The following is a 21,743-nucleotide window of genomic DNA, read 5'->3' on the forward strand; positions in this document are numbered from 1 at the left end:
AAGAGATTCAACTGTTGTGAAGTTCACAATAACATTAAAATTGATCCTTGAGAAGTAATAGAACATATATAAGATTTCTGGGAAAATGTATACATACACATGTAAGTGGGAAATCTATTCTGTCACCAGCTTTTGTCTCGCTGCGCAGGATTGATGGGGATCACTCCCTTGTGTTGCCCAGGTCTGATAAAGGATCCTTGCTTTCTAAAAGTCCAAAATGAATCTTAGAGAGTTTATTTGCTGGCATTTTTGGTGTCAATGCTGTAGTGATGCTTCATGGGTTGGTGGGTACCTATCTTCTGAGGATCTTTTCCACAGTTTGTAAGGATGAGTGCAGTTCTTGATTCAGGAAAGAGCACAGGAATGTGCAACTAGAGAACTGCTGCTTTTGACAGGTTGCATTCTGTAAGTGGCTTTGTAATAACTGGATAGGAAAATGTGCAGTTAAGAAGATGTGTTACAAGTGAAACTATATTTCCCTTCTGCTCATGATTGATATTTTTGGTTCTATAATATCCATTTTTCTCCCTTTCATCCTGTTTTACCTGTTGAATTGTATCTTTTAGAAGTAGATTCTTGTCTAGAGAATACATCAAATCTAGTCTTCTAGGGAGTAACTAACGTGTATGTGCTACAGTGGTTTTGTGTGGGCCTTAAGGAGCACTTGAAAGTGAAAAATATCCTGACTATTTTAATACCAGAATATGTTAACATATTTACACTTAATATATGGAAAAAGCTTAATTTAACTTTCCTCTGAATGCAGGCCCATAACATTAGATAATATAAAACAGCGTAAAGAAAATACGAGCTGCTGTTCAGCCTGGGAAGGAAGGGCAGCATTAATCAAACAAGTTGCATAAAGTTTTGTTTAATTTCCACATTTCGTAGTTACCTTTATATTATCATTATTAAGGGAAAATGTCCTGAAGATGGATGGGATGAAAGCACCATTGAACTGTTTCTCCATGAACTTGCTATAATGGATAGCAATAATTTTCTGGACAACTGTGGTGTGGGTGAGAGGGAAGGAAGAGTAGCATCAGGACTCGTAGCCCGAAGGCATTACAGGTACAAATTATTGGCAATTTGAATTATTTGGATTTATTATTAGTGCTTTCAGGTGTGTCATGTTGTCTGGGACCTTGGTAGCATTTGAGAAAAACAATGTAATGTGATGTTGAATTCATGCAACTTTCTGTGTTGACTTTCATTAATAACTTATTGGAAAGTCTAGAATGAAAAACAAATCTTTTGTCAGATCTGTGTCTTGTATGCTAAACTGGTAGAAGCTTAAGATGTTGAGTTGACTGTGTGCAAGGGAAGCAGACATAATTCCATATGTCTTTATTAATAGTTTGCCGCTTTTCACCTGCATATAATTAAAATCTACTGCATATTGTAATTTTGAAGTATCAAACATTCCTCATGAAAGCTATTTATATTTTGTTATATTCATTAATGTCTTTGCAACATGATTACTGGATATGCACATGAATATCCAGTCCATCTGTAATAGACTTCATGTGAAGTAAGGAGATCTATAAAGACAGGGAGAGCTTTTAATACCTTGTAGCCCTTTTCACACTTGGATGCTATAATTCTAGAGGCTCTGCTTTAATTTCTTTATGAATGTAATTTTTTTTAATTTTTTTTTTTTTCTGGAGTTGTGTGCTGAGTACCTTGCTGTGATGTTTTGTCCAACAGGAATGAAACAAAGTGAAATTTCCTGGAATGTTTCTCCTTGAAAGATTAACACAAAAGTGTATTAGAGACCAGAAATTTAGTAAGCTTTACCATATGGAAGTTGAATTACTTAGTCTTAATAGCTTTCATAAGCCCTACAGTACCATCATGAAAAACTAATGAAGAAAGCCAGTAATAGGTCAGTTTGGCTTTTGGTGGTTTGGTTTTTTTTTTCTCTTCTGTGCTGCTTTGTAGTCTGGGATGTGTGTGGTGAAGGGGAGGCAGAGGGTCTCAGTAGGGAGAACGTCCAAGGCAGCGTTGCTTTCTGACTATGGTGGATAAAGCGTGCCCAGCTTCTGGCCAGTGAGCCTCTACTGGCATTTGGCTGCTGTTGGTCTGATGCAGCTCTGTCATCTGGCATCTTGCTTTTGCCTATGAGTGTTGGCAATAGCAAGGAAAGGCGCAGAGATGTCCTCCGCTCCATTTATTTCTGCAATAAGTTTAACAGGTAGCTTTGGGAGTGGTGGAGGCAGCAAGAGATGTCAAGCTGTCTTTCCTTTCAGCTTAATAAATTCTAGGAGCCAGTCTTGGGGAGGATTACCCCTTAGGAAGGAGTGCATATCTGCAGAAAAGAAAAGGTAGTAGTACGATAAAGCTATTAAGAATATAGCAGCAGGAATGTGGGGAGAAAATATTTTTGATAGAATGAGGATTCAATGATGTGCAAGTTTCAAATAATTATCAAGCTAATGTTGATTTCAGTGTATAGCTTGAAAGGGTTAAAAATTTAAGCTGTAAAAGTATGCTCCAAGAAGTTCTGAATTCCTTACGCACATCAGACTGCATTTTACTTTGTTCCCAAGACAAAAACAGAATTAAAGCTGTAAATAGATGTGTATTGTTACTTGATTACTTGAGCAGCTGCTGCATTTCAGTCATGGGTAAAGTAGTTCTGTAATCTTATATTTTATAAATTATTTCAGGATCCTCCACTCCTGAAAGGTGCTAAATTATATCCAATATTTATAAACATAGTTAATATAAATATAATTTATAAATATAATTTATAAATATAATTTATAAACTGAATGCAGAGAGAGATGGTATTGCTTGATACATAATATTGAATAGTAGAACAGTTAGAAGAAGTGAAGATACAGAAAACGTGGGCAAAGTGATACATTAACCTAAGGGCATTTCAGGGCATTTTGTTACAGTATATGTTATTTCTTTGCCCCAGGGATGAAGTATTTTTCAGGGGAGTATCTGTATAATACCACTGTGCCTGCGGTGTGTGCCTACACTATAGGCAACTGAGTTTTGTTTTTCCTGGACTTGTGCATCTGAACATGTCAGCATTTATAATATTAGTTCAATGGACATCAAGAAATTCTGAGGTGCACTTAAAAGGAAGCCTGCCAGGTGCTAAAGGTGTTGCTACCATGGGTCTTCTCAAAGTTTTTACTTGCTTACTGTAACATTAATAATCTACTGTTAATAATCTATGAATATATGTAGTTAGTTATAGTGGAACTTATTATGGCATATATTGATGTTGCATTGGATATAGCATTTTCCACGTTTTTTTTATCAGATTATATTTTCTTCAGTCAGCAAGAATTATTGATGTGAAAAAAAAATGATGCGTGTTTTCAACTTCTTTTGTTTAGGTTGATACATGGAATTGGAAGGTCAGGTGATATTGCTGCTGTCCAGCCTAAAGCTGCAGGGTCTAGCATTTTGAACAAACTTACAAATTCAATAGTTCTGGATATTATAAAAATGGCTGGTAGGTGCAAATCTGAAAACCTCTCATTTGTGGGTTCATATCACAGGCTCCTCATGTGAATTTCTGACTTGCTTTTTGTGTGCAGGTGTCCGGACAGTAACGAATTGCTTTGTGGTTCCTATGGCAACTGGCATGAGTCTAACTCTGTGTTTTTTAACGTTGCGACACAAGAGACCGAAGGCAAAATACATAATTTGGCCACGTATAGACCAGAAATCTTGCTTTAAATCAATGATAACTGCAGGTAAGGAGGAGTGGACTGACTACACAGAGTATTCTTCTAACTTCACCTAGCAGAGTAATCAATTAATGTGGTTGCAGTAGGATCCGGAAAAGGCTTAATGCATAGTAGTTCTCAGTGCTTTATTTGTAAACTCCTGATTTATAATGTGTAATCACATATATAAGTTGTCTTCTCCGTGCCTTGTAAAATGTAGGCATATGCTGCGGTACAGACGTGTAAAGTACTCGCTAGAGAACACGGTACTGAGGAAGTTACAGGTCAGTCTCACAGTTAGATGCCTACTTTACTGTCCTGATAATTATGTAAAGCCAAGGCTCTGGTTCAAACCTCTCTTAGATTTATGCAAAGAGCAAATGTGTCCTAGGAATTGTGATCAGACAGTGACAAATTGACTGGCACATTCTTTCCTTTCAGAACATGGGAAGTGCCCTATTTGTTTTTAGTCTTGCAGTGTCACTCAGCTCACTGAGCAAATGAGTTTGGTGCATATCTTAGTTCAAACTTTAATTTCTCTCAAATAGAAATCCTTGCTTACCAGACTATAAGTAAGCTAAGGGTAGAAGTCTGTCCCTGTGTTGAAGCTGTCCCCTCCAGCAAACAGATGCGTGGGATCAAGGAAAGGGCAGGTACGGGAGACCATAGTTAGCCAACTCAGTGCACAGGCCTGCAGGTGGCAGCATAGGTTCTGGTCCTAGTTCAAAGGAGACTTTTTTTGCATGAAAGACTCGTTAGATAAAAATGACTAAACAGTTGGAAGGAGAGACTGGTTTCTGTCCGGATAGGGTGCTGAACTGTTTAAAAGGAATCAGATCAGAACAAATAGAATGTGTAAATAAGAAAAGTGGGAGTGTTTTCAGAATATTCTGCCCTATTTAGAACATCAGGCTAAGAAAGATAACATTTATAATGGAGAACATTGTAATTGGGTCTGTTAGTTTGTTGGGTTTTTTTAATAGTGTAAGATAGCTATCACATTATTAATTAAAAGAATTATCCACTAAAAATAAGAGAGAAGCAGGTATCAGATAGCTAACAACTATCTAGTAAATGTGATCTCTGTCTTCTAGATTGCTGGTTGAAAAGCAGCCAAGGGCTAGCAATGTCAATAAATCATTCTAGTCCAGGTTGTTCTCTAGAGTTTGAGCGTTACATGTCAGTGTTAAGGCATGTTGTTGAGCCATGAAGGAGAAATTCACATTGCTGCTGCTGTGTTACACTGCTTTGGACTCTTTTTGTTTCCCACAACCTCTCTGGATATCACCAGTACTGTGCTATCCTCTGAATGAAAAAAATACTTTTCTTGCTGTTTATTCAGAACCTCTCAAGCTAAAATTTGAGGTGTTGCCTCTTATTTTAATTGGGAGAGAAGAGATTAATCTGTTCTTAAAACCTGTTGCTGTTGCATGCGAAGAATCTAAGGTAAGCCTTTGTCTTGAGTCCAATATTTAATAAGAATATTACTGTAGTTTTTAGTTATATGGGCATTGTGCGATAAAACAGTTTTATGTATCCTTGTTCTTAGCCCAAGTCTGAAAGAACCTCTTAAAATAAGAGAAGCAAGAAGATTTTTGAGATTCGTACTGGAACTAAAACCCCACGATTGGTCAGAGATTTGATGATACACATTTTGATCTGGCTTTTTTTTTTTTTTGCTAAGGTTTTGAGCCTGTGGTGATAGAAAATGTGTTGGAAGGAGATGAGTTACGGACAGACGTAGAAGCAGTGGAGGCTAAAATCAAGGCTCTCGGTGCTGAAAATATTCTTTGTGTGCATTCTACGACATCTTGCTTTGCTCCAAGGGTACCTGATAGGTAAGTACTCTTTGTAAGAAGAGTGTTACTTGTTACTTTAAAAACAAAACCAAAACCCAAAACAACCATCCAAGTAAAACTTTCATGTTTTGAATGTCTTTCTTCCAAAAATTGCTTAATTACTGCCAGCAGTTAGTAAAGATACTTCAACCTCCTTGCTTAAGGAAAATGGGAGGTTGAAACAATGTTCCACTTTCAGAAAAGTGTATTAAAAATTTGGAATAATGAAAGTTTTCCTTCCGTCATATAGTTGATGTAAATGATGATCTCTTGTGGTGAAATGAATGTAATTTTGGTAGTGGTTTTCTTATATTTTCATGAAAGTAGTAAAAATAGACTTTCATAGAAATGTGGTCCAGGAAATGTAGTTCCATAGTTAATGACCCATTTTAATGTTACTGTTGCCTTTTCTACTCTTCTACTCTAGCCAATGATGAATTTTCCTAGGCTGTTAATACAGTTTAAAAAAAAAGCCACAGCTAAATTTAAAATCTTTGAGTTACTCTTTCCTGTATTATACTGATGTTTATAGGGCTAATTAAGATATACTGATAATAAGGAAACTCTTGGGAGCATCTGGGGCAGATGTGCTGAACAAATGTAATGTATGATTTGCCCTGCTGTAACTTATCTTAGTTTGAACGTTTGCTGCCTTGATTGTATGATGCTACTTCTTATTTCCAGCTGTTAAATCATCATTAAAATACATTGCATTCTTTCCGCATGTTATGTGTCCATGTACATAACTTCCGTAGTTGCTACAAAGATGTAATTCAAGCACTAGCTGAAGCAGAGATGAACATTATGGTTATGGATGGGAAATGGAGTATCTGAGACATTATTTCTATGCTTGGTTATGAAATATCTGAAAAACTTCTCAATCTGGAAATGTCATGTTGGAGTTGAGGTGGCTTAAGTGCTTGGTATGTTAAATCCTTTGTCCGAAATGAGCACCATTGATACTTGCAAGGCCTGTGCACTTTCTTTGCTTACAAAAATAAGTATCAAGAAGCAAATTCATTAGGAGTTACAATTGAACGGGTATATTTTTATGGGCTTGTATGTAGTACATCAAAGAAGTATGAGCAAGATACTGCATTTAACATGGTTTTAAATGCAGTATCTCAGTTGGTCCACTTTATTCGCTTTTAATTTATCACGGAATTGAAGCCTTATGTTTAGACTTTCTCTGCAGTGTACGCTTTTTGTTCATTATTTTGTTACCTGGAAAATTTTGTTGAAAATTTGCAAGTGTAGGAAAGAGACATTATTGGCCCTGAAACATGACGAGTAAAGATATGTTTCACTCTGTTTTCCTGCATTTAAAAAGGCCCAGTATTTATCACAGGTTAACCCAGTTGCTAGATGGAAGTTAAAACCATATCATTCTCTCAGAATACTATGAACATTGCTTGAAGTTGACTTGCAGATTTATTTGCTATCTTAAATCACAGCTATCAAAATTGAATGGTCTATTTTATAGCCTGGGTAAATGAATCTTTCCCTTATCTGCCTCCTCTTTTTGACATGCGATTGTTTTGTCCTCTGCAACTAAGAGATGAATTATTAGGTAGTGGCACTGTGTTACGATATACCACAGATATAGGAGGATTTGAACGCGCTTTCTATTTAAAGGATACTGTCAACTATTGAAAGCCATAACATTCATCTTCCTACGGGAAGGAAAATCCCATACAGCGTTTCTGGGTACTACTTTAAATGTCTGTCTTTAAATATCTTGCATTTGTAAAGCTTTATTTAGTTGTGGTTGTGGTGTTTTAAAATTCTAAGTGGCTTAGGATTATTAAAAGGTCAGGGTAAGAGTTTTATGCCTGTGTATCCATGTTTAACTTTATGGGAATAATTCACTAGTGTATAAACACCCTTCCACAGAGGAACATCAGTTCTCAGTCTTTTACCTGTTGTTGCTGGGAGTTCTCTCAAACTGACGGATTTAAAAGAGAAAAGAATTCAAAAGAAAAAGGTGTCTTTTTTAGTTAGCTTATGTACTTAGCAGAACTTTGCATCTTGTTCCTTTCATTAATATTAGAATAAAAAGCAAAGCTTTATTTTTATTAACTTTCACAAGCAAAATAATAAATTGAAAAAAATTTCCCTCAGTCCTATTTGTGACTTTTAAGAGCTTGAGTAGTAGCAAAACTTAGATTAATGCTTTATTTTTCTGATATGACTAGCAGCACTTTTAATGGTTTGTTTTAAGCCCTGGAAGCAGACAAGTGCTGGGCATAACTGTTTGCTTCCGTTGCATAATCATATTCTTTTTGAACTGTAGCTTTCTCATCCTGTATTGTAATATCGATCTAATGGTTCAATATAATATTTTTAGGAAAAATAAAGAGACTTTTCTGATTTCAGTACTTGTAGAAGCTGGCTTATTGCTCCTTTTAAGTCTCAAGAGGTGAGAAGGAGGTGACGCGCATACATAGCAGTACACCCTCTGTGTTTCCAGTTTAGTGAAATTCTCTACCTACATGTGAATAGAAGCTTGCAAGAGGGGAACTGCCTTCCTGTGAGTCTTTGTGGAACGTGAGGGATGAGTCTGACTAAGATAAGGAGATCTGAAGGCAAAAACTTTGCCCTGTGTAGTGTTATGTTTCTTGAAGTATTCTGTTAATGTTCCATAGTTCAGGATTCAGGATGTTGATAAATGTGAAAAATTATGGGACATGCGGCTCCTGTCAAATATCTTGATTGTAGAATATCAATACATACATTATACTTCTAGTGTTTCCTAATCATTAAATTCCTGTGATTTTGTTTTCTGGAGGATTGAGGTTCAAAAGATTTAATCTGAAGTTTGTGGCTGAATTTTGCGTTACAAAATGACACTAGGCAGTGTAATAGAAATAGAATGCAAAAGAATATCACCTCTTCGAAAATGTTCTCATACTCTGTCACATTTTATATGAATGTCAGTAAATTACAGTGAGAGGCTGTACAAGAGGAGATAGAATAAAAATGCATTGGAGGTTTAGAGTTTTCTGATTTTTTTAAGAATAGTATTACCTTTATCATCACTTAAAATTGTTATATATTACTGTATTTTTTCAGATATATTTATTTCTAAAATATATTCACAAGTTTGGGGAAAACAACAGTTGTTTGTTTTTTTTAAAAAGTGTGACTTAAGTCCTTAAAAAAAGGATACTGACTACATGTATGTTTAAAATGCTGAAGGCGCTTACCCAAAATAACCTGTGCACCCACATAAATATTAGTTTGACTGAGAAATCAATCCAGCCTGAGCTCATTGTGATTTCAGGGATTTCTAGAGGCAATTGAAGAGATGTATTTATTTCCAAGTAAACAGTTGAACGGAGTTTTAATTTGCTGATCTCCGCACTTGGGCATTTTAGGGCTCTCCGTTCCTTTGAAGAATATCTTTTCTCTTAATCAGTTTATCTGAAATATGCAAGTGAGATTTTAGCCAAGGGGCTCAAATATTAGTTCTTTGAAATAAACAGAAGCATGTAAAAACTTCCTGTAATATGATTGCTTTTGATTCCCAAGAAACATTGTGAAGCTTCCATTAGGCCATTTTAAGGTTGAATATTAGAAGAGAAGGAAAGAAAGTATGAATAGCTAAAGCTCTGATAAATATCATTACCAGTTTCCAGACAAAACTTTCAGTGAAGCATGAACAGTTTCAGCCCAGATCAACAATCTGTAGTATTTGTAACAGCTAACAGAATTTTCTTCTTGACCTTTATAGCTTAAGGTGATAAGTGCTGCCTTGAGGTACTAATAAAACTTTCTTTTCTCACTCTGATCTCCTTGTAGACCTTTCAGTATTTTAATTCTCTGATTTGTAACATGAGTTACTGTTATCAATGATTCTCTAACTTAAAATTTTATGCTCTTAGACTGGAGGAACTGGCTGTGATCTGTGCTAATTATGACATTCCCCATATTGTCAACAATGCATATGGAGTTCAGTCCTCGAAATGTATGCATCTTATCCAGCAGGTAGGAGCTGTGTGTTTCCAGAAATAATTATTTTTCACAAGAATAAGTAAATCTCTTGTTGTAGAGAACACTAAACAAACTTTATCAGATGTTTCACAGCTGATTAATCCTGTGTATGTCTGATATTTGAACTGTTTTCTGAGAAAGTGAGGCAGAGGGAAAAAGAGCTTAAAAATAGTATTTGTATTACGTGCTTTTAATGTAATAAACAAAACCTAAATAAATTTAGGGTTATGTTGAAGTGTCTTTCATAACAGAAAAATGTATTTAGCTTTCGTAAAATATTTCCTAAAGTTGTTGACTAGGAAATAAAATAGTGGATCATACTTGAACAGGGATTAAGCCTTCAACAGAATTAGTTACAGATTTTCAGTTGAAGGTACAAGATTCTACAGCAACGCTTTATAGATGTTGTCACTGTTAAAATATTTTTGGCACATAGAACAGCTGAGGAAACTGGGTTATGTTCAATGTTATGTTTGAAAAAGCTTAATTTCTGTTGCTGTTTAGTTTGAAGAGGAGGTTGCTTAATAGCTAAGGTCAGCAATGAATCTTAGAATTTTTGCAGTTTTGCTCCTTGCAATGTATGTGTACTATTTCTTCAATATTTCTCTTTTCACTTTGTTGCCCATATTAAAAGGACAGGAGAATATTTTTTCAACAGGATCCAAGGGATCTTGAAATATTATGAATTTAAAATATGTCCATCATTTTTGTTTAATTAAGAAGTCATTATTTTATTAACTGGGCACACAGCACATTGGTATGTAATTATGATGGGAGCATCACATTGGCATTTCTAAGTCTTCAGAGACTTGAAAGAACTTGAAGTGATATGTGAGATAGAAAATGGCATCTTCTTTATTTGTAATGTGGTTGGTGTACATTTATTGTATTTAACTTGTATGAGTTTAGTGAAATTTTGTCATGAAGGAGGCCGTGGAATTGCCAGGTTTTACTGCATGAAATGTATCTAATGATAATATTTTCACACAATAAATCTACAAATAGAGCTGTTGCTGTGGGGGTTTCTGTGTTTTTTCTTGGCTTCTTGCTAGGCTATTTCCAGATATTTTTTGTTGTTGTTGTTCTTTGGTTATATGAATGTATATATTTGAAATCTGAAATTTGAAATCAAGTTTGCATTTATTTACAAAAATGTATTTCCTGTGGTAGAAAATACACTGTTTATGAGGAAGTAGTTATTAGCAAATACTTAGGAACACGTACATGCTGAGCACAGTGTGAACAGAACTTTTGCAAGTGTATCACAGAAAAAAGCTTCTGATACCATTTGCTTTGTCACTCTTTTTTTCCTATGGTGGTCTCCTGTCAATTAAATCAAATGATAGCTGCTGGCATTCATCTTCCCATCAAAAAGCAGACAAACTCAGGAGTGCTGCTTCTTTTCTCACAGGCACTAAGCTATATAAACATAAATAATAACTATGGTTTATTTGGATTTGGTTTATACGTATATCAAGAAAAATCATCATCTTTACTAACGAAGCATTAACCTATAGTCATTTACCATCTGAATCTGTGAAATGTTTTGGTTTGTACAGTTTTAATTGTCTAATACCCATTAAAATATGAGGGTTTTCTTTTTAGTTGTTAAAAATAAGCTACGCTTAGATTTGCAGGAACTAAAATAAATATTCTAAATCACAACGAAATAGGAATTTGTAAGGTACTCTGTAAGCAGACAGTGATAATAATAGTGAGCAATGCTAAGAAAAGGTAACACTGTAACTTGTATTTTTTAATCACCAATACAACATCTGACAGAGTTTCAGGAATTATATTTATTTTGGTTACTTTGCTGTGTCATTATGATGCTATCATGTGTTTCCTTTTTCCTAATGTGTACTCCGGATTATTTTTTGTTCCTTTTTGGTGAAGGGTGCTCGAGTAGGCAGAATAGATGCTTTTGTTCAGAGCTTGGACAAAAATTTTATGGTTCCAGTAGGTGGTGCTATCATTGCTGGCTTCAATGAGTCCTTCATTCAGGAGATCAGCAAAATGTATCCAGGTAAGTAGTTCACATACTGATTTCATCTATGTGAAATAACTGTAGAAAACTTGATTATCAGCTTTCTTTCACATAAAATTTATTTTTGGCAACTTAATCTGTGTATTGGTTTGGGTTTTTTTCAGGAAGAGCATCTGCCTCTCCTTCTTTAGATGTCCTCATTACGCTTCTGTCTCTAGGTGCCAGTGGCTACAAACAGTTACTGAAAGAGAGAAAGGTAAGATTTTTGGCAAGCGTCACTTTCTTGAAGTCAGCTATTAACAAAGTCTCCTGGCAGAACTGCTTTGTGTAGTAAATACAGTTTCTGTCTAGAAAGCCATTCAATTTCTTCTGAGTTCAGAGTTCTGAATCTGGAAAGGCAATATGATATAATTACTTCTTGACCAAATGGTGTTCATTAGTAAGTGTGATTTCCATGTTGTTTTCCAAACCAGCAAGCTGAACTGAGATCCTGTACTATCTTGTACAGTATTCGTATTTGTTCTCAAGTGTGATTAATACAGTAGAAGTTTGCCCCAAAAAGCTTAATCTACTGTGCTGTGTTATCATGATCACACTGCTTCCAATTCTAAAACATGGGATCAGACACTCAGAGGTAATCCAGGGGTCTCTGCTCATCTTCATTGGGCCCTGTTGTGCCTTTGTGCTGTGATAACATTTAATTAAATGTTTATGTACTGTATTCTCTAGAGAATCACAGCTTTTGCCTGGGTTGTAAATACTGTTCATGGCCAGAAAAAGAGAAAAAATACTGTCAGTTCATGTTTTAATCTAGATACAGAGCTAGGTTTCTTTTCTGTGTCTCCATGACTATCTGTTTTGTGTCTGTTAGAACTGCATTGCACAAGCATTCAAGTTGTCTAAGGTTGAAACCTGTACATCCTGAGTTGTCCCTAATTCTGGACATAATAAAGGCCTGGCTTTGCTATCTACATATATTAACAGAGAATTCTTTTTGTAGAGTGTTTTAGTTAAGGAAATGCTGTGGGTTAAGTACTGTTAAGGTTATAGTTAATATGTTCTGTTATTTGATTTAGAAATTATGTTCCAGTTGTTTCTGGCTGACAGCTTGCTGATGCCTGTGATTACCTGGCAGGGCAATAGTGCTGGATGCTGCAATTTGTTTCTAACTGCTTGTAGAGGCATCCAGAAGTTCTGTAGTGGAACAGAGATCCCAGAGGGATAGCGAGTCCGTAGAAAACCAAACTGGCTTAATGGTCTCACAAGGAGTAAGAAGTGATCTGTGCAACTAAAGTGAAAACGTGGCTTGTGAGACACTGAAAGCAGCTGCCACTTTTGCTGCTATTGCAGTATTGTTTCTAACACTTCATTCTGGTCTTTGGCACATGTTGCCACGTGTGGTTTGTGTCTTTGTTAACAGCAAATTGTGGTTTTTTGATCCCCTTCACTCTTGTTTCCAAAAAGCTCTCAGCTGAATTTGTCATGTCTTCTGCAAAGCTGATTTCGATGTTAGATTTATACTGGTAGCAGGTACATAATGGGAGGTATAAATGTTCTCCAAGTCATAAATAATTCTTTCATAAATAAAATGTCTTAATGAATAGCTGTGTATTTTAAGTCATGATATTTTCTTGGAAGTAGAGTTCTAAAGTGAACAAAGCATTATATTTTTACAACTTAAGGTCTTTTTGTTTAAAATGTGAGTATAGTCTATAAACACAACCTTATATATGGCATAAATATGTTTCTTTTATTGGATTTGCTGTAGAAATAGAAACCTTTTTTTGCTTAAATCTGTTTGTTCCTGAATTGTAAAAATGTAATAGTGATAGTTTATTGCCTGTGCTCTGTGAAAGCAGAGGCAGAGCTATTAGGCTTCCTGCAGGAGCTATTTATAGCTTGACATTGAGTACTCCTTTCTATATCGATGCAGCTACACCTACTCACACAGAAAGTGAGCTATAAAAAACTCGAAGTTTGGTTTGTTTTTTTTTTCCCCTTTCTCTTTTTACCTTATCCTTATTCACATGGGTGTTGCTTCAGGTTATTTGAGCTCAAGTCAGAGAGACTAGAATATTACTGAGAAGAGATTAATCTGACACAACCAAGGAAAGAGTCTGCCCCATTTTTCTTTTACACAGATGAACTGTTTAAAACAGGAAAAGAAGAGATTATGAGAGAGCAAAGCACGTACATGGAGTGGGATTTTCTAACAAGCAGACAGTGGTGAAATGTGCAGTTGTCCAAGAGCGTGGGACTGTGTGATATGAGAGAGCAAAATGTTGCAATGGCCTGAAGGGCAGAAGAACAAGGGAGTGATGCACCTGTGCTGTCCAAGTGTCTGAATAAAGATGGCCATATATGTGAAAGCTTAGTAAGGAGTGGTTTTGGCCTTGGTCGTATCTGGCCTTGATGGTTCCAGAAAAAAGGGTGAAGGTGACCACCCCCTTGTTCTAAATTTCCAGTATTCCTTTTTATATGTTTATGTATGGTTTACAGCAGTGGTTTTCTGATCTCAGTAGGATATTCTAGATCCTTTTGTAATGCAGGTAATGGCAGATGGTCCATAGTCAAATTTGTTAATTTGAGTTTTTAAAGAACTCTTAATATTACTTAAAGGTTATGCTGCTGTAGTGACTTCTTTTACTTCCTCAGTACAGATTATGTTGTATCCTATATTCTGCATTGCGAACTCTTAAAGCTCTCTTATTTTCATGTACGTATTTGTCTGATCCAGGCCATGTGTAGCAAATGCAGTCGTTACACTATGTGGTGCCATAAACAACAGACCTCAAATGTCATCTCAGAACTGATGGGAGAGCAAGGACTCCACAATTCAGGACCCTATGTGTCAGTGAACTGTTTTCCAATGTGGTCCATCTAATCCATTTTACTAACTACTATACTGGTATTATTGAAGAGGAGATGGCGTCGTTTTCAGCAGTTATGGATCTCCTCATTAGACTCGCCTTAACAATCTAACCATCAAAATAATTCTGATTTTCTTAAATATACTTCTGTGTTACTTAGGTCACGATGGAGCTTTTTATATCTGTATCCGTCCATCTGTATACTTTCTGAGAGTGATTAACTGTAGTAATTTTATGTCCTTATGGATTATGTATCTAAAATATTTAAAATCACACTGAGGAGGAGGAAATTGGTTTTATAATTCAGTAAAATACTGGGTTTATGTTTCATGGTTTATCATTGATGTAATTATTCGGATATGAATAAATTATTTGTACAGTTTAGTATGAGTTTATATTGCTGCTGTGCTTATGATTGAATTTAAGAATAAGAGAAGCCATTTAATGCTGGATATTAAAAATGTAATAATCTAATAGTCTTACAACAAGACAGATGTGTTACTGTTTCGGTTTTTTTCTCCCAGTCACTTTGATGCACTGTAGTTTGGCAGAAATGTGGGGAATATTGCAGGATTTTTCTTCATGTGAAATATGTAGAACCATATTCAAATTGGAATTTGGAATTCCAGTTGGACTGGCTGGAGGCAAGATAGTTTAACTGAAGGTAATTATTATCTTAAATAGTGTTGTGTAGTTAGATGAGTGCCAAGTAGGAAGGGAAGCTTCTAAGAAGTCTACATACTCAGAGTATTTATTGGAGAGGTGTGGCCCCCAAGGAGCCTGATCTCAAGGTTTTGTGCATGCTGAAGGGAAAATGTGTTGATCGGTGTTGTTCAGAAAGACTTTTTAAAAAAATGAGTTTGGCGATTGTCAGGTTGGCAAGACTCACTGGGCAGTTTCTGTTAGATTACTTTTATATGCTATGAAGATTTAAAGGTTCTTTAATTAATATTTTTAAATCTTTCCAGTATACTATATAATCAGAACAAAGTTCTTCATCTTGGAACTCAGGAGCATTTGTATGTGAGGGTATATGGTATATGTAGGTATCACACACACAGGTACAGTTTGTCATGCACTTGGCTCCATTTCAAGAAAATGAGCCTTCTCCTGGGCCTCTCTGGAGTGTGCGCTAACAGGCCTGCATGCTCAGCACTGCAGCCTCTCTGTCTGCATGATGCACCAAGCGATCTGGTCAGATCACAGGTCAGACGCTGCTGGTCAGTCTGATATGCAGCCATCATAGCCTTTCTTCTGCTTTGCAGTATAAACAGCTGCTGTGATGTAGTTTAAGATGGGATCAGATCAGTCTCAGGTACAGCATATGAGAGTTGGCAGTCTGTATCTAGTGCAAAGAGGTTGTAAAGTTACTCTTCTGCAACATGTTCTTCAGTGCCACAACCAGCTATGTGGCGTTCTCTGAGAACAACTCATCTTTTTGTATGAGGGTGAGACAGAGAGGAGGGCAGTGTTGTGACTTGGAACATAAGCAAGCAGGGTGATGAGAACAAGCTAGGGTAGTTTAAACCGTACACGTAAAGTTTTCTGACCTCAGAATCATATAAGGTTGGAAAAGACCTCTAAGATCAAGTCCAACCATCAGCCCAATGCCATCATGCCTACTAAACCATGTCCCAGAGTACCATGTCTCCATAATTTTTGAACACTTGAGGAACAGTGACACCACTGCTTCATTGGGCAGCCTGTTCCAATGCTTCACTGCTCTTTCAGTAAAGAAATTTTTCCTAATATCAAATCTAAACCTCACCTGGTGCAACTTGGGGCCATTTCCTATCATGCTATCTCTTCTTACTTGGGAGAAGAGACCAGCACACACCTTGCTACAACCTCCTTTCAGGTAGTTGTAGAGAGCAATAGGTCACCCCTCAGCCTCCTCTTCTCCAGGCTAAACAACCCCAGCTCTCTCAGCCGCTGGACACACTCCAACATGTCTTTCATCATTTGTGCCTCAGTCACCTGATATGGGACTAACGATATATTTAGTACCCCCTTCTTCTGCTTTTCCTCTGGAGATGCTGGCTTTTTTCTTGTTCCCTTCTAGTTATTTTAGTTTGGAAGAACAGTACCTATCACCCATATCAGTGTAGATTCTATTAAAAAATAGTTATATAATGCAAATACAGTATGACTCAAATATTTTTAACAGCAGTTATAAAAATTCTTGAAAATATTTTTGTGTACATGTGTGGAAGTAGGCCATTTTCCTCAAATAATTGAGTCGTGGTACTTTTCACACACCATTGTTGATTTGGTTTTTGTATTTTTTGAGTATTTTGCTGGTTTAGGTGCTGGAAGGACCAGAAGTACAAGACATTTTCACATAGTTTAGCATTCATTTCACTTGCCTGGTGAGGTTGAGTTTAAGTTTCTAAGGGTAAAGAGGAAATTAAATAATGAAACTTACCTGGCATTTAGTGCTTTGGTTGTTTAATGCAACTTTAGCATAATAGTTAGCTTCATTGGAGAACACCTGAGTGCCTGCCTCAGAAAATCAATTATGTAAGAGCTTATTTTTATAGATTTTCTACATAAAGGAACTATTTTATAGTGGAGGTTCTTTACAGATTTGACCTCACAAAAATATTGCTTTTTTTCCTTTTTATTTATTTTTTTTTTTGAAAGGCTGTTAACCTATTTTGCAACAAATTGCTTAATTTCTGAAACTATAAAATATCTGGAAGGCTTCCAATGGAAAGATGTAAAATAGTATTGCTCATAAAAATAAGTTGTTCTGAATTTGTGTTCAGGTAGTTTCAGTCAAACTGATGAAAATACGTAGTTGAATTTTTTTGTGATTTTGCCATCTTTTCATTCTCCCTTCTTTTAACAAAATGCTATGCATGTAAGGGCTCATCTAGGAACCTAGGTATTTAATCTTAATTTAATTTAATGTATGGTGTGTAAGTGATTGACTATACCAGCTTGTAATCCTTTCAGTAATACATGCTGTAAGAGATGCAATAGAGAATTCCCTAGTTACAGCACACAAAAATTAATTACTTGGGAATTTCTTTTAGTTCCAGTACAGGTTTTTCTCAATACTAATTTCGTCAATAATATCTCCATAATAGAAAAAAATTTACCTATGCTTCTGTAGTACTTTGCTTTAGTTGTAGAAGTTAATTGCCAGCAGAGGGAGCACAAATTAATTTATTATTTGGATTCGAAAAAACCCTAATAAAATGGCTAACACATTGGTGATGCTCATTGGAGAAAGCAAATAGCATATGAGTAATATGTTTGTATTCAGTGAGGGACCAAAATAAAGGCAAAAGTGTCTGAACATTTGAAACATAAACATCTTTGAACTTCTGTTAAGTGAACTGTAAATAAACTAATGAATTGAAACCATAAAATCACTTGATTGACAAATGCCTCTGAAAAATAAGAATGATTATTCACAAATTTCAAATTCTGATAATTAGCCATAGGTGCCTCCTAAAATTTTTGTGGTTATTGCAGCATTCCAGAAGCTTTATGCTCTTGTCAATAGTTGAATCAATAGCCTAATTAATTTCAACAGTAACATGGTGCGTTTTCTTCCCCGACTGAATTCATTCTATAGTATTAGGAAGAACAGGTCAGAAGCTCTGTTCGTTTGATCACTCATGAAGTGGGATTGGGTTCGCTACAGGGGCTTGAGAAAAGCAGCTGTAACTTAGCTACCACAAAGCTCATTTGGTTTTATAATGGGAGTTTCTATTCAAAAAACATAATTTTGATCATGAGCTATAATTTGTATCTGTCAGAGTGCACAGGTCAGAACAGGATACTGCTCTACAAACAGAAGAGGCAGCTCTATTTAAAGAATGAAAAATCACTTGTCAGGTCCTGAAATTGATGAGGATGCTTAAACAGACCGTCACATTAAAGCAGATGAGCAGCACAATCTTTATGGCCAGGAGGAGGAAAAAAATGGTGTTTAGTATCTTCTAAAAAGACTACCCAGTGTCTGTCCTTTTTACTAGTTCTTTATGAGAGAATAAGAATTAAAAGGGATGGAAAAGAAGCCAAAGGATGTAATAAGTGTGTTGTTTATTCTCACTCTGTCCATAAGTGTTTTGAGGTGATATGTGAAGAGGAAGATATTAAACCGAGGAAGAGCATGAGCAATTGTCATAGATTACTACTGGGGAAGAGGGAGAAAATAAAAAATTGATGAAGTAAGAGAAGTAGCCTTTTATGTGCAGTGTGACTTGTATCTAAACCAAAGCATTTATGAATCTCGAATTTATGACACTTGCATGGTAAAGGTGCAGTCTGATTAAGCGATAGCAGAAATTCAGATATCTCCTATTTTTTAGAAGGCTTGAACAGGAGGGGTTGATCCCAGGAAGAGGGCTGGCTGCACACTAGAGCCAAGTATTCAGGAGAGCTTATATAGCGTGAAACAAAATACATTCAAATATGTGCCTGTAGCCTTCTAAATTACTGTATTGCCATTCTTATCCAGAAAAAGAAGTCTGTGCAATAGTGGTAATTGTGATTGCATGATATATGGTAACAAAATGTACTACTTTCAGTCTGGAATGTATTAGTAGAGAGAAAATAAAGTAAGGGACAGTTCACTGTGTTATGGCCATCTGTGACACAGTTCAGGAGGCTTGGGTGGGGTAACACCAGCTCTGCAGTGGGAATCTCTTCAAGATTTTACCTTCCTAGATTTCAGGGCTGCAGAAAGAATGACTGACACCCCAGGCACATATATTAGATCAGATTGAGGGTTTTGTACCAGCTTGAGGGGGAAGAATAGAGTTCAGGCAATAGAGCTGTTCCTTTATAGAATGATTGCAGGGAATTGTCTGGTCCTCTTACTTGATGCACATGAAAAGAGGATCAGCTGGGCACCTGTAGGATATAATGGATACTTAACAGTTTCATGAAATAGGTACTATTTTCTCTGTTTGATAGCTAATAACAAAAATATTACATCTTTTTGTCCAGGAGATGTTTTCCTATCTTTCAAGTGAGCTGAAGAAGCTGGCAGATAACCACAATGAAAGACTGTTAGACACACCACATAATCCCATTTCCTTAGGTAACTGTTGTTTTTATCTTTAAAAAAAAATAATTCTAATATACTGTGCATTCATAATACATTTCTACATACAGTTCCTATATTATTAGACGTTGTTCATTGCATTGCATTAAATTGTTCTTAGGCTGAGATGAAACCATTGAACGTAGCAACATAACCTGCTATAAAAGTAGAGTAGTGACCTGAGCCCGTTATTTTTTTACGAAATTGCTCCTGTCCAACACACTTATTTATTGTAATCGGGGCAGACAGAAAGCATTAGCATGTAGTAATACATTGTAAATACCTAGATTTAAAGTTAATTATGGTATAATTGTTTTACTTATCATCTTATAGTGCTGTAAAAAGAGATTATGGAGCTCCTACTCAAGGTATTTGTTCTAACCAAGAATTCTGCTGAATACCAAAGTAATATTGTCTGCCTGTACAGAATGTCTGCCTCACATGTACGGCCTAATCAAAGAAGTAATCTGTGACAGCTCGTGGGAAAATTAAAAATTGAAAATAATGAAATGTAGTATTCTTATCTCTTTGTACCCAAACACAAATATTTGGCTGTATTTTATTGTTGGAAAACAGCTTGTTCTCTGTGGTAGTTCTTTGGAGAAAATAAGCTTTGTAACCTGACGTTTTGTTACTCTAGCCATGTCACTGAAGAATCTAGATGAAAATAATGATTTTGCTGTTACCCAGCTTGGATCTATGCTTTTCACAAGACAAGTTTCTGGAGCAAGGTGAGAATGCTATGAATTTGAAAATTTTGGAGGGTTGTATTAGCATGTGCTTTATGAAATCCTGCAGTACTTGTTTTGTACTAACTGTCTCATGAATACAGTTACAGTCTGACAATAATGAGTCAGAGAGTAGTACTCCCTTCTTCATCATTATTGTCTACTAATAATGTCTACCTGCCTGAGTTAGCTACGAGGCTGTCTTTGTTGGTTTGGTAGGTAAGTAGATAATCTATGCCGATTTGATTTAGTGTCATTACTTCATAGTACCCCTCGGTTTCATTTAGTTTACAGCTGTTGTCTGATCTTATAGTTAAGTTGTAAGCTACTTGGGGAAGGTCTTAATTTTGTTTATTGCAGCACAAATGTGTTTGTGCTGGATGTCAGGGGAATAAGCTTTTAATACCCTACACAGCTTTTTATTGTATGGAAGAAAAGGCTGCTTTCCTAAACTAATTATGGTTGGAAAAAAAAAACAAATTTGAAAATTGTAAAACATCTACAATCTGAGCCAATCTGAATTGAATTTATTCTTAAACACTTTGGCACATGGAAATGCAGGCAAATAATTTTTTATTATTTTGGTTTAAACCTTCTGGGAGAAGAGAGTGATTTAAAACTTATTTTGGCAGGATTCCTTAATCTGAATATTACTGTTGCCATGCTAACTTCTGCCATAGGCTTAATACCACTTTTTTGTAGCAGAGCTAAATGTTTTCACATCTGAAGGTATGCTGCATTAGTTTGCACTTCCTGCACAGGTGACTGACAGTAAATCTATATGTATTGTAGGTTTTAATTTGCCTGTCCTAACCTTGGCTTGTCCTGCAATTTCAGCCATATTTGGCTGGAATGATTCAAAAGGTTCAGTTTTTGAAAAGTTAAAACTCTCCATTTCTTTGCCTGTAGAAAGGTTTCAGTTTTTCCCCCTTTTTGTATGTAAGTCAGTAATTCTTTTGCAGTATAAACACTGTATGACTCAGGATTTCAACAGATTTTAAGTGTTATGCTTGAGCCAAGCATCAGTGGTAAGAATAGCAAATCCCTACTTCACCAGCATACAGATTTTATGTAACCTGTGGTCTGAGCACTTGGACAGTGGAAGGAATTTTTAATCCTAGTAATGTTTGTTTGAATGCAGTTTCTTTTATGAGCTGCAGGGAATGTCTCTAATAGAGGTAGTAAATTATTATCAATCGATTGGTGTTAACTGCTTGGATAGGCTTTAACTGTAGCCACCAGGTGAGAGTTGTTCCTTCAACAGGTAAAGATCTCAATTAGGGTCTTGATTTTTTCAGGGAATGGGTGTGTCCTGAAAGTGCTGAGAAATACAATATAATAGGTAGAGGCCCTTAGTATGAGGAAGAGGTGAAAGTGGTGTCAAAAAGAATCCACTGCAGGGAGGGAATGAGTATGAGGTCACTGTCATAGGATGGGGGAAAAGGGAGATGTTGTAGAGAGGAGCGAATGGGAGGGAGGTGGGGTGCTGAGCCCTCTGAATGAATTTTGAAGCCAGGCATTTTGGACTGCAGTACACTGTGCCAAGCAGATGTCTGCACTAAGGCTGCTGCCA

The 21,743-nt window shown here is 36.1% G+C and overlaps 1 protein-coding gene across 4 annotated transcripts in view; it reads left to right on the forward strand.

The window, feature by feature from the left end:
- SEPSECS (Sep (O-phosphoserine) tRNA:Sec (selenocysteine) tRNA synthase) overlaps window positions 1–21,743 on the forward strand; it is a 30,168-nt gene that overhangs the window by 1,111 nt on the left and 7,314 nt on the right. For 3 of the 4 annotated variants that reach the window (XM_069856222.1, XM_069856223.1, XM_069856224.1), the window contains exons 2-10: window positions 917–1,071; window positions 3,357–3,475; window positions 3,561–3,719; window positions 5,377–5,530; window positions 9,415–9,517; window positions 11,420–11,549; window positions 11,675–11,766; window positions 19,346–19,439; window positions 20,083–20,173. In XM_069856222.1, coding sequence (XP_069712323.1) covers window positions 917–1,071; window positions 3,357–3,475; window positions 3,561–3,719; window positions 5,377–5,530; window positions 9,415–9,517; window positions 11,420–11,549; window positions 11,675–11,766; window positions 19,346–19,439; window positions 20,083–20,173 — 1,097 coding nt within the window. The remainder of the gene's footprint in view (window positions 1–916; window positions 1,072–3,356; window positions 3,476–3,560; window positions 3,720–5,376; window positions 5,531–9,414; window positions 9,518–11,419; window positions 11,550–11,674; window positions 11,767–19,345; window positions 19,440–20,082; window positions 20,174–21,743) is intronic. The other variant, XM_069856225.1, reaches the window with a different exon arrangement.

Source organism: Phaenicophaeus curvirostris, chromosome 4, assembly GCF_032191515.1.
Source record: "Phaenicophaeus curvirostris isolate KB17595 chromosome 4, BPBGC_Pcur_1.0, whole genome shotgun sequence".
Lineage (NCBI taxonomy): Eukaryota > Metazoa > Chordata > Aves > Cuculiformes > Cuculidae > Phaenicophaeus > Phaenicophaeus curvirostris.